At 31.6% G+C, this 14409-nt stretch overlaps 1 protein-coding gene across 1 annotated transcript in view; it reads left to right on the plus strand.

Moving 5' to 3' along the window:
- The first annotated feature begins 4065 nt into the window (after positions 1–4065).
- The window catches only part of LOC108908519 (insulin gene enhancer protein ISL-1), a 152251-nt gene continuing 141907 nt past the window's right edge, over positions 4066–14409 (plus strand). The window contains exon 1 of the mRNA XM_018712575.2: positions 4066–4414. Coding sequence (XP_018568091.1) covers positions 4285–4414 — 130 coding nt within the window. The 5' untranslated portion in view covers positions 4066–4284. The remainder of the gene's footprint in view (positions 4415–14409) is intronic.

Genomic DNA, 14409 nt, shown 5'->3' on the forward strand with positions numbered 1-14409 from the left:
TATAAGAACTTAAGGTGCATTTTTCTAAAAAAAATTGTTATGTAAGACATCGAAATTTTCACACCGTTGTTTAGATAATTATCACTGTCATCAATTTCGAACGAAAAAAATATGCGTTGACATTAAAAAAAAATTATATCATCGCTGCTGTAAGTGGATTATCGAAAAAAAAAAATTTTTTTACATAACAAGGTGCCCTGAATCAAATAAAAATCGACGGGTCTCACCGTTTTTCGAAAAAATAATTGTTTAACGAAAATATGAATTTTATGCAGAACTTTTTTACCAGTATACAAATTCGGACACTGGTCTTTATACAACAAATCTTCCTTACTATACAATTGGACAATAAAGTCTACAACACATAATAATGTATAAGTAATTCATTTTAACCTTTATTTCATAGATGCATAAGGTGTATTAAGCACCTTCCAGTTAAACTTATTGAATAATATGGAGATGAGTGCTTTTTTTTAATAAAAGTTGTATATTTGTTATAAAAGTTTTTATATGCGCTATACACATTATTCTAGATAAACAGTTTAATAAGCCCATTTCTTTCAGTGTAGAATTCGGATAGATGCCCCATTTGCGACAGAATACCCACATTATTTTTCCAAGAAGAATAGAATGAAGTTGAAATAAAAATGAAAAGGAATATTTTAAAATCTAGAAGAAAAAACAAGACGTAAAGAAGGAAAAAACAGTTTAATTATTATTAAATACCAAATCATCACCTTCTGGCGTTGGTTTTTGCGCCGGTCATATACTAACCTAATTTAAATTGTCAAGTATGAAAAAACAGAGGATGAAAGACGAAATAACTTATTTCAGTGACTTTTTTATTTTTAACTGTTTTAAATATGCTATGATATAAGTTTATTGATGTAAGAAGTATTTATAGTCCAGACCACAGAGCACGTCCAAACGGTATATCTGTTTCAAAAAGTCCATATTTGGGTGAATCGTATATCCACGAAGATTTTTGACTTTTTCGCTTTCAAATATCACTAGAAATGACATTTTTTCTAATCGTATAAAAAAAACGTGAGCTTAACTTTTGGCGGCACAATATGTTAAAAAAATTCGAAAAATCTCATGAGTTGATTTTAGGCGAAAATGGAAGAGGAAAAAAATGTTTGTAATTATATTTTTTACAAAATATGACTAGTTACAAATCGAATGAATTATGATTACCTATTATTATAAAAATCGAAAAAATCGCCAAAATGGATACCGCCTAGTCTATTAGTAATATATTACAGTTAAAATTCTTCTGTGGAGAAATGACGCTTATAATAAAAGTGAGACATACATATATCCTAAATTTACCTTATACTTATTATATCTCTGACTGCACGAAATGTATTTCAGTATACTAACAGTAGGTACTGGATGAAGCTATCGAGACTAATTAAATTTATTTTAATATTTATTCGTACCAATTTTGATACCATTAACGTTTTTTCAAAATAGCACAGATGCTCTCTGAAATACATGTTGTATATAAACTGTATCTTGGTCTGTATCTGTTTTATTTGGATTCACGTTCATGAATATCAAAATCAGATACAATTTGATTGAAATATTAAGGAAATTGCCAGGCCTCAATACCTGTCACTAAAATGTGGTTCCGATAATATTGTCGTTAATATTATAGCTACACCATCAGAAACGTTAGAAATGTCCAATCTTTTGGTTACCAACTGAAATATAGCAAACGAGTCCTCGAGCCACGATGTGTATTTGCTTTGGCTTAAAAACTGATCATTTCTAAAATTCCCTTTATTCGTAAGTACTTATTCATTATTTAGAAGTTATCCCAATATGTAAATCTAAAAAAATAAATTAAAAATAACGTGGAACTTACACGGTGTAAAAAGGATATTCTATTTAGATGTGCACAAGGTACTTAGGTGCATAGTTAGTACAAAATACGTTTAGTCGACAATTTATCAAACTATAGAGTTGCCAGAATCTTCTCATTCACATGTACACAACTGAAAATGAAAACACAAATGTGAAAGGTTTACTGGTCTACATAGTAAAGATATAACCTAACCTTTAATATAACACATTAAAAACTTTAAAAAATAACCCACTTTCCATTGGTAGGTACAGAATAATTTTCAGAGCACTAACTTGCTACCGCAAACCACAACACTCGTCTCAAAAATCATGTGAACTGATGAACATTGAGTTTATAAATAATACAGGGTGTTTATAAACTTAGAGAGGATATTTGATGAGTAAAATTGAGGTACAAAAATTCGATTGCCAAAGTATTTTTTACAAACAATTTTTTTAATACCTGCTGACTTATTACATTGTCGTAGGTAATGAAAATATTTTTGGAACCTCTGACTCCACCAATAGTTTTACCTCTGTTTACAAGTTTTATAGTGCATACGTTATTACCATGCCCATTAATTCATTGTTACTGCATTATTGATAGACCATTTTGGTATGTTGATTCACATTTATTAACACGCTGCTCTTTCACAAAAAGAAAACAGTTAAAAAAAATTAGAAAAATAAATTTTCACAATAAATGACACACGTTTCCGCAATGAAAACAAAACCAGAACTGATAGTTACCTACAATTGAACTAGCATTTTTTAAATTATTTGTTGGGTATTTTGCATTTTTGCGACCTGTGAAAATAATTTAAAAATTAATTGCATAAAACCTTGCCCAAAAGGATCACTCTAACGATTCCAGAAGTTCTCAATAAATTTTAACAATTCTAATTAGGCCTTAATTTGGTAATTTTTAAGTGTGATTTTAGACTGAGATGTTTATAAGAAGTTAACTAATGAAGAATGAAGATTGAATGAAGACGAATAATTGATTTTTTGTACTGTAGGTATATGTAACAAGTAGGTAATGAAATTATTTAATTCGAATTTTAAACATATGCTAGTATTAGGTACCTATGGTAAAAGTTACGCTAAAAGTGATCGCACTAACCAAAAATGTAACTCGTCTTGCGGTTTTGAACTTATAGCAAGCAGATAACCTATAAGATGAATTGGATGTAACTCCTAAATGAATAATTTTCTTTAGAGAATGATTTTAAAGTGCCTACCTACGTTCTATGTCGCCTTGTAGAAACCCAGATCAAAAAATAGCAAATAAAAAATAATACATATACCTAGGTATATCAAGGCTTGTTCACGTTGTAGAGTATATGGAAATAACGAAAAAAAAAAGGAAATAGCAGGTGTAAACAATATTTGTCTTACCTAATATATAGAAAAGTACCTATACCTACCTGAGTGTTATGGAAGAATTTTACATTCATTCTCTTGCATACCTATAAATCTCTATAGATATCTATTTAGCACAATGTGTCACAGTATGTCATATGCTATAGTAGATTTGTCAGTATTTGTCAGTTTATAGTAGTATGCGATTAGCTATAAGAGACAAATATAAGTATATCAGTATATTAGCTTATCTATCTAAATCTGATGAATGTTAATAAACCAAAATTAAATGTTTACTAGGCTCGTGATCAATATGAAGCAAATTGTAGGAATTCCTCTGGAATGAGAAGAAAACTGATTATCCAAAGACATAGGAAAATACCCAACTGAGACCTATATAGGTACATAGGTTCCAATCGGCTGTAGGATGCTAAGTTCGTCACAAGTCGTCTAAGGAGCGACGAAATCTTATTAATTCGCCAAGCTTATGGAAGAACTTGTAACACCAGCCGCTCAAATGGATTTTTAATCCGTCGGCTAACATGAATCTGTGTCCTTTGAGCAAATTTACAATCCAGTAGCCAACAAGGTTAAATTTACATGTCTAACAAAGAAGGAAAGCAAATTTAACACGAGTCCTGAAGGGGGACGAAATCCGGAGGCTTCGTTATTGATTACCAGCCGACCATTTTGTGCTATGCTATCAGCACAGAGCACCAATTGGAGCACAGAGTACGCAAACGCGATGGGCGTGGCTATAGGGGAAGGGGTCGACAAAAACTAATCGCCTAACCGATTTCGCCCGATGGCATCGGCCTCTCCTTAGTCGATTCGTAACCCCAGCCGGTGGCGGATGGTAACCGTGGTACTGCGCGAAAAATTATCACATTCGTTGGTAGCAAAGTGCTGTGTTTTGATTCAGAAGGACATTTCGATGTGGTATGATAGATTTCCGGGGCTAGGCTTGAACTGTTACATCCTAGTAGCCAAGTGAGGCAGGCACCATCACTTGGACTGCCTGAGGTGGTTGCGGTTTCGAACTTTGTGCGGACTGTTTCACGAAGTGTGGTTCGTATGGTGATGTCAGAGCAAGGTGGACTGGCAATGCACCAGTTACCAATGCATCACAGGGGTTTGGTCCAACCGAGCCTGGTTATGAATCCGCATCCCATCAACGATTCTTGCTCAGTGGATTCGCATAACAGTAAGTGGCGTTGATGTCTTCATTTGACTCTAAATGATACTTTAAGACGTTAAGCCATACATGAGCAGCACATCCGGTAACGAGATGATTCAATAAAGCTTGAAGCGCGCTGAGAAAAATGTATTAATTCTCCTATAATTGCACCAAAATGACCAAAAATTTAACAATGCACTCACCTAATTAAATTTGGTGTTACCCAATTTTAAACATCCATCTTTACTCTTTTCTTCATATGTCTACCTACCTGCTTGTTTATTCTAAATTTTTACAGAAAAATGGTAAGGTACCTACCTGCCACATTTACCAAAATGGTCAAGTTACATACATTCATTATAAATAAGCATGTTATTAGATAAAACGAATATAAAGGGTTATTCACATAAAATTCTAACCCTCTTATGTTTGTTGTTTTCGTATTTAGAAACAAAATTTCATGGGTCGAAGATGTTCAAAATTTTCATTAAATGAAACACATTGGACATTTTTATAGATTTGAGAGAACTCTAATAATAAGGTAGATATGCAGAAAATGCTAACAATATAGGTATTCTAAACTCATTTAACCTTATCTCTCTTATTATTTATTAGATATGGACCTATCAAACCTCATATCATAATATTAAGGATAATTCAAATAGGTATAAAATATATGTATGCTGAGAATTCTATAAGTTTAACTTGTATCTCCAAAATGCAACATTCAATTGTTTTTCTAAGTACAGTTTTGAAATTGGAAGAAAATTTCTTACAATTTTGTCTCATACCATTTATTTCCAATTATGAATATAAAAAAATAAGGGGGTAGAATGTGGAAAACCTTATATATAACTTATAGAAGTATACCAATGAACATATTATATGAACATATATCTTATGAACATTATACATCAGTGACTAATAAGTTCCCGGTATTTTTTAATTAGTTATTCCTTAATGGAAATTAAGCACCACCAAAATTATAGGTGTCCGTATAGGTCCAATAGGTACCAATCCATTAAGAATATTTAGGTACCCATATACAAAATTAAAACAATCGGTGGAACAAGTTTTTCATTTCATTACAAATTAAATTTTTGACCAATTCTTTTAAATTTTGCCTAATTATCTAAGTCTCTAAAGAAATTAGATCCCAATAGAAGACTTCAAAATAAAGAGATCTGTTGTAAATGTATCTTCAAATTGGTTTTTATGCAACTAATCGCGTTTTTTCCTTCACGTTTTACAAATGAAGGTTTTGATTAAATTATTTAATAATGATTATGCTCTATGTCAATATAGAACTGAATAAAAACCAAGATATTCGACGAAGCTAATTTAACAGTTGACTTCTTTACCTTCTTGTAGGTATAAATTCAGAAAAATCCTTCAAGTAGGAAACCATAAAAGTTTTCGATACTTGAATAGAAATACAATTATTAACTTTTTCGAAATGGGTGGCTGCTCTGGATTTTTTATCGTAATCTAAGGGAGGGGGGCTTAGAAAAAAATTGGCTAACTCCTGATCAGATGAGTAAGAATAAAATATAGATTTTTAACGATATCAGTAAAGCGTTTTTGTTATATCTTAATAATCTTGAAATTAAAGACTGTTCCCGACGGAAAGGATTTACTTGGTAGGAAATGATTTTAAAGAAAGATTGAAGTAGGTAGGTACACCTATGTCGCTAGCTATGGACACATTAAAGGTTAAACTGAGGATTAAACCAATATAACATCAAAATAATACAAACTATTATTTTTATTGTTATAACCTTACGAAATATCTAAAAACCTACAGGTGACTTACCTATAAATAGTTGTTAAATTTATTTAGGTAATATTTATGTAATTACAGTAGGTAGATATAACAAACTTGGAAAGTTTATATTTATATATTTACACTTTTAGACTTTGTAATAACTAAAAATATGTTTGTTTATATATTGTACCTCACTAGGCAATTAATTTATCTATATTAACAGGTATGAAAAGTGAAAAACGTTTAAAATAACTTTATAGTACCTATCTACACACTAATATAGGTTTACAACTAAATGGAATCTCAACATAGGTATCGATTCCTTACCTAAAGTTGTAGACATAATTTCTGAGAATCTCTATGAAAGAAAGAAAGAATATCTTTCTGAGAATTTTTCTACTTTTGTGCAGAAATCAGTCAGTTGTATTATCATTATTTTTAAGAATGCAAACCTTTGTGTACTTAGGAATTACCTTTCCGACCTTATCAAATACAATAAGTAGGACTTAATATTGCTTATTTTTTCAACAAAAATTGATTTTGTGTATTTATGACATACCTACTTATACCCATTGTACATGCACATAGAATACATACCTATGTATATTGATTTTCATAAAGGAATTTATATTGTAAGGGTTAGTTCAGAAATTTATATCGATATGAATTTAATTTTAAGACCAAAAATTACTAAAAAGTTATTACATACATTTTTATCATAAACGAAAATTACTATTCGAAAATTATTTCCGTAATAAATTAAAACAAATGAAATAGTTAAACACGTAGGTAATTGAAATATGCACCGAGGTAGATGGACAGGTATCTACTTTGTCTGACCTGTCCTTGTTTTAAGCAAAGACATTCCTTACTATTGAAATCACTTATAAAAAGTTAACCAGTATCAATTAATATAATGTACCTTCGAATTTTTCTGAGAAAAGAATAGTCAGGGAACATGTATTCGTCATATCCTTATTTCTGAGTATCTGCAATGAAAAAGGATACTCCCGAAGAGTGTGATTGTCAACCAAATCAAAATATCATTAGGAATTTTTTCGCATTTTTAAATACATCTCTTTATTATTAAAATATAGACTTACTTAACTATTTTTTTTAAAGAATATAGCCATGTTATAAAAGTTTTGTTTATTAAGTCTGAGTTGAAATTGTTTAACAACCTTTGGTACCTACGATTAATTGTAATTTTTTTTTTATTTTTCTAGAAATGTCACCTCTTATTCCGATTCGACCAAGCAAAACATTGCGTGACTTCTGTTTATTATTATTTTATATGGATTTTTATAATATATTCATAGGTAGGACGACGCACCCTAAGGAAATGTTAAACATAACATTTGTTTTATAACATTTTCAAAACTTTGAGAAATCTGCCCAAATAAATTTTGGAAGGTGTACTGAAAACTTAATTTTTAATTTAATATTATTTTTGCTTTTACACAACCCTTTGACTTTATTGCAAATATTTCTTAATTTTTCATAGGCATTGCTCTGACCGCAGAATCTGCGCACGCGTGGCAAAGCGAAGCTATGGCGGAGCATATGCTTATCTCATAAGGTCTTATTTTCGTCAGTACTGTATAGGTTGTTCCAGAAATATATCTTTCCGAAAACTCCCATATTTGTTCTTTATTTCATATCCGTTAAATATATGTTAAACAAGTACCTAGGTGCCTACCTAAGTATACTGCGAATGTTTTGTGGAAAGACTATTTTTTGTGCCTCATAATTAACTATTATTATTATTCTTCAATGGCGGATTAAAATATTTAATGTTTTTAAAAATTTGGATGTTTTAAAAACTTGAGATTTTCAAAATTATTAGTCAAACTAATTGTTTGTACTTGTACCCTGTATAGTTGACTGTTAAAGATCACTACGCTAAGTAGTGTGTGGTCAACTGTATATGTTATCAATTTAATTTTAGCCAGTTATGTAAAGCTACATCAATATTTATACATTAATTCTTGTGAATCAATACCACTTGAGGCGAAAATATTAGAATTAAATTTGATATCTATTTTTTTAAATAAATACCTAAAGTATTCCGATTTGCAATCGTTTGTGTGAATGAAAGTAGGTATCTACAATTTTTATTCAACCTGGTTGTTACTTTCACTATTTTTATTTTCATTTCTTCTATTACCTACCTATTTATGAACCTATCTTTATTATAAATTCATATCTTATTTGATTACTTAAGATTTGTTCTTTTTGTTCAACTTTTATGATTTTCTAATAGTTTCCTTAAAGAATTATATATGTAGATGTGAATTCAATGACTAGTCGTTTATTTTGATAATATATCTGGATCTATCTAACCTAATCAAATATGTATTTGAATATCCCATAATTATTTTATTTTATAAGTACCAATATGAGAATTTTCCATTTTAATACAAGTACGTAATACAGAATTTGATCATTAAAAGAAATATGAATTAAAGATAATAAAAGTAGGAATATTTACGTCTAAAATTCGTACAGAATACCTATATATAAATTAAGAGTCTTCACTTCATATTATTCATATTACTGAGATAATTTTATTCTTTCCACAAATACGAGAATATCTGAAGTACCTACAGATTATTTTTGTACTCTGGCTACTGAAATAATTAGAATTACCTTTTCAGAACATCAAATACTTAGTAAATACATTTTTGCTACTTTTATTGATTGTAAATATCGAAAATTCGATCTTCAGTATTTTCAGGTTTAATATTGTAAGTTTATTTTCTTATTTTGGTTTTTACTTTACTGGTTTCCAATTTTACAGATTTACCGCAAAATATTTTATTTGGCTTCATAAATATAAAAATTGTATTTCCATTACTAAATCCAGATGTTTCAGAAGAATAATAGGATATTGTGTGCAAAGGGACTAACGTGCGTCTTTTTTAATCCTAAGGGAGAATTCGTCCTGAGACATCAATAAAAAATAAAAAGACTTAGGTGTTACGTGATTTACATTATCAAATCTTTAGATTTTTACAGAATTGAAGTCTAATTCCTGTTAAAATACTACAACGAAAAGGGAAAATATATAATTTAAATAAAAATCTTTTTTAATGAAATGCTTTACATTATTCTTATTTGATAAAACGCTTTCTTATTTTATTCCTTATCCGTAATAATGAGGGAGAGGATATACCTAGCCAAAAGAGTACCCTAAAAACTTAATATTTTATTACATTATTATTATTATTACCATGCAACCAAACCATCATCTAACAACACATGCTTATACCTAAAAAATCGTTGAATCAAATAAAGTGGCAACAATGCAATTGCCATTTACTCTAGAATGTCAAATTCAAGATCAATATAATAATAACATCTTCACCACACATTCTAGTTCGAAGAATTAGTCCAAAAGTCGACGACTTGTGCAAGAGTGGAGACGGCATATTATTATTATTAAATAGGCCGTGTTTGCGCCCATTAACGACTTAGATAAATTATCTGATTAATTATTATTATTATTATAATGACCCAAGCCAAGGTTTTTCCATCATATCATACCCGCAGAGAGGGTGCCCAATTCTCCTCTATTTCATCGTTTCAAGTACTGACAGCTTAAACCGCTAGGCCACCAACCAACTCGATATGGTAAACTAAATAAGATGTTAAAAAACACTTTGTCCTTGTATGTAGGTATCACGCACCTAAAGTTTTAATAATTTTCTTTGCGATCTTAAAGGAATATATATAAAGAAAATTGAATGTTGACCTTAGATATTAACCGACCTTGACCTGTGTAAATGGAACATTTGGCGCTTTTTCCAATTAGTTTGTCATATACATACCATATATTTGCTTTAATAATTCGCACAATATTTTGATTTATTTACTGACCCTCCACAATAGATATAATCGCCAAGAAACAGTATATATTTATGTTTTTCTGTTAGTAAATTTACTAAACAAATCTTTAAATATTTTATTAGGAAAAAAACACTGTTCTGTAAAAAGTGTTTTTCCATAACCCTGCTGTGTTCTACACACACAAAGGACATTTTTTAAATAAGTTTTCTTATGAGCCTCAAGAGTGCTTATTTGATCTCCATGTAATAATTTCTACGAGTTTTGAAAAATGAAATAAATATCGACGTATTCAGTTATATGACCTAACGGAGAAAATATTAAACGAAGTGTGAATAACAGGGCATTATAAAAACACACGTGAAATATATGTCCTTTGTCTAAAACAGGATAAAAGTATTATTAAACACCTTTTATAATAACTTACTTCTTAACAGAAACCTTAAAGATTTGTTTAGTAAATTTAACAGCGGAAAACATTAATTAATTCGCATTAATTCTATGTCAATCTTGGCTATGTCCAAGATCAATAAGTAAACCAAAATATTATGCAAATTGTCAAAGCAAATATATGACATGTATTCACACCAGAAAAAAAGAAGAATCCAATAAATTACAAAGATATAGGGTGATCAATTAAAAAAGTGGAAGTTTGGTTTATATCTTCAAAACGCATCATTTCTTTGAAATCGCAAGAAAATTTCCTGAAATTTTTTCATTGGTTTTTTCGTATATAAAAAATTAAGGAGAGTAGAATGTTATGGGAATATCTTTGTAAGTACGTGCAACATTCCAAGTATCGGAAATTAGAAAATTTTGGGTAGGTAACCGCTTTCGTAATAAATAGATTGGACGGCGTGGGCCAATACCATGTTCTCTCTGGTGTCCCGACTTAACACCACTACATTTTTAACTGTGGGGAAGCATAAAAATAATATTTATTTCACTGTATCTGCCGGTTAGAATAACGTTATTGCCCAGACTTTCGAAACAATAGCAGAAAAGAACCTAATTTCAGTTTTGCTGCCTCGAACTTCTGTCATAAGTTTCAGACGCCTATTATTGACGAAAATTTGTGGCGTTTTTTAAGAGTTTATTAAGGAAATTCCCTTTTTACTATGGGAGGACTGATCGCAATGGCGAAATTAAATCCAATTTAACTTCTGTTTCGAATAAATTATCGTGCCGCATCGTACCGTGACACTCGGACACCTCAGCAACTCTTTCATTTTTTATTTTACTAGAAAACTAGTTTAAATTATTGTACAGTGTATCCGGAAACGGAAAATACCTCAAATGGAAGAAAACAAACCAATTTAGATCAAGCTACTTTAATACAGCATTGTTTTCCTGTAAAATCATGAACCTTCAAAATTTTTTACAAATGTTTTTATTATAATTTCTATGAAGAAAGAGAGTGTAGGAAAGTTCACTAAAGCATAAAGGGTGTTAAGGGTGCCCTTGTTTTTGTCATATATTTTTTTATGGTAGAGATTTTGAGAAAACGCAGGTATTTTATATAATATAGATATTATTCACTTTGAAACAAGCATACTTCTTGGATGTCGCTATAATGCATTATTCTATGCTTTTATTAGAATTGTTATGAATTAAATAATTTTTTTATCAAAGTACCGAAATATAGGTCCCTAAATGTTCTCCCGCGGATTTTAAGAGCTGTATGTGAAATACTGAAATACACTGAAATAAATTAGTCTAAATTATAAAAAAAATATTTTATAGGTACAATTTTAACAAAAAAAAAAAACTTCTCACTGCCTCTGAAAGAAACAGGACTGCTTATTCCACACGTTGTACGAACTAGACAGTACGTGTCAGTTTCCAATGTGTGGCTAAAATTGGAACGTTGAACCCCATATATTACCCAGTTTTTGACCTGTACAAGCCATACCGTACGGTTAAAACTGTGTGATGTGTGGAGCCCATAAACATCGAATTGAATGAAAATTGAAAAAGTAAGATGAGTATGGTCTTGTTAAAAACCGCGTTTCCCGCGTTGTTTCGATAAAGAACAACGCGATTAACTTCCAAGCGAATAACAGTTCTCATGTGAACAGATGGATTTTGGAAACATTAATATCTCCGTAAACGTTTGTAATTATGAAAAATAACCTCTTTTATGACACGAATTGAAGACCCTGGTGAGGACCAGACAAGTGCGCTTTCCACAAGAAATGAGTTATATATGGAATCTCCTACAAATCTAGGTTGGTCATCTTTTGGTGTAAGAATCAGGCAAGTCCGTGGCACATTAGTGGAAATGTAATGACAAACGACTTTTCTGTTTAACCAATTTGGCCCAGGAAACAGGAAAGTCCAGGACTTGCTTGATTATTGCTCCAAAATGCGTGTAATTTGTGGTGGGGATTTGCCTGTAGGGGGGGGGCTGAATATACAGGTGGCGGCTACCGCTCGTGACACTCGTCTTCACATCAACCTTTAGTTCAAATACATAAAAAAATAATAGATTTATTGAATGCTCTGTTTCCGCTGGAATGACTGTTTTTCGCTCATCGAGACGAACCAACAAATTCAGTTGTCATTGCCGAGTAAATTACCCTACAAAAATGACAAAAAAATAAAAGATTGCAAAATTTTGGTGCAAAAATACGTCCCACTAGCTGATCAGGCGTATCATAACACTATATTTGGAGATTTGCCCACCGACGATCATCCTGAAGAAGATCCATCTTTAAAGAAAAACACTGTTGCTACAAAATGTAATACATAATTGATAAATATCAATCATCTTTTAATATTCTGGTGTAAGAAATAGGCAAGTCCAAACTGAAATAAAATAATAAAGGTTGACTGAAATGTATAATTTTTTCCGCTAGTCTAATGCATTTAGTCTATATTACATAAAACTGATAAAAATTTTTAATTTTTGTGAACTTGTTTCCAAATGAACAAGTTTTTTTCATTTTCCCAACACTTTAAAAACGTGGACTTGCCCGGTTCTTGCACCAAGGTCTTCAATTATACACGCAATTAAAATTTATGTACACATTTAAGATTCACCCTGTATTCGAAGTCGAGACAACCAATTTCACCATATTTATGCCTTAATTAGCGCCCAAAAGACGCAACCGCGCATAATGCGATCGGTCAAAATATCATAATGCTGGTCGGTATACTGTGGCCGGTCGTCGTTTTTTTTTTACCGGTGGTCTCGCATCAACCGGGGCCCGGACGGTTAGCACCGGGGTGCTAATAGGCCCCCGTCGCGCCGACTGCTACCGGAGTGCGGGTTAACTGTGGAACGATGCCGTTGCCGCCGCGACATTTACCTGGCAATTAACGCCGCCACCGCCTCCGCCCGACCGCCGGGCCCGAAACTACCTGCCCGAAAATTCCCAATTTACAGCCGGCCGCCGGCGATTCCGTTTTTTTGTCGTGCACGGACGGGGCAGATTTGAATATAAGGCTTTCCTTAATTAGGACATAACTTAGGATTAGTATTATTCGGTTGTCGTCTGGAATATAAATATTTGGAAGCATAGGTCCTCTCAAAATATAGAGGAAACATACCTAAACTGAAATCGGTTTACAATAATGTAAAATTATCGAAATAGGTTAACCACAATATTTTGTGCGTACTTCAATTAGGACAAACGGCATAGTAGAAATTGAAAATACGATTTTAACATACCATAATATACCTACCTACATAGTTCACTATAAAATATTAATTAACTACACTTAAAGGTAATTTAGACAGAAAACGCCGATCGTGAAAATAACAAATCAACATAAAAATGTCAACCCGTCACCGTTGTGGGTTGGCCCTCCTGGCCTTCGTCCAATAAACAATGATAGTGGAGTTTAACAGACCCGGACTCAGTTTACTAATGTAAATATGAATATGTCGACACAAAATATGTTGCAACATAACAGCATAGTATTATAGTAGGGTCATATTCGCAAAGTAATAAATCATTGCCTGTCCAGGGAACCTATGCAGTACGCTTTTAAAGGTTTTACAAATTGAATAATTTCTTTATACATTATGAAGGGACGAAGGGATCAGTTCACGTCTGGCACCCTTCTTCCTACAAAAATTCCTTTATTCTCATAAACTATTTATTTTAAATGTAATTTATTATAAATCCAATTTGTTTTTTAAATTCCACATATATACTACATTTTACCTCTGTACGCGCCACTGTTGTTTACTTGTTTTTTGGAGGCGCTCTCTGATTGACGAACAAGCTCGCCAGGTTAGTATTTGACGTATAACCGACCACTTCGTACACTCGATGCACCTGGGCGACTACAGCTACTACCAGAACACAGTGCGTATGCAGCGGTATTTCAGATTTTACATTGAATTTCATTTTAAATTTGAAATGATTTATCTTACGCCTCCTAAAAATGATGACACGATTTT

This window comes from Anoplophora glabripennis, unplaced genomic scaffold (genome assembly GCF_000390285.2).
Source record: "Anoplophora glabripennis isolate ALB-LARVAE unplaced genomic scaffold, Agla_2.0 scaffold313, whole genome shotgun sequence".
NCBI classification, from domain to species: Eukaryota; Metazoa; Arthropoda; class Insecta; order Coleoptera; family Cerambycidae; genus Anoplophora; species Anoplophora glabripennis.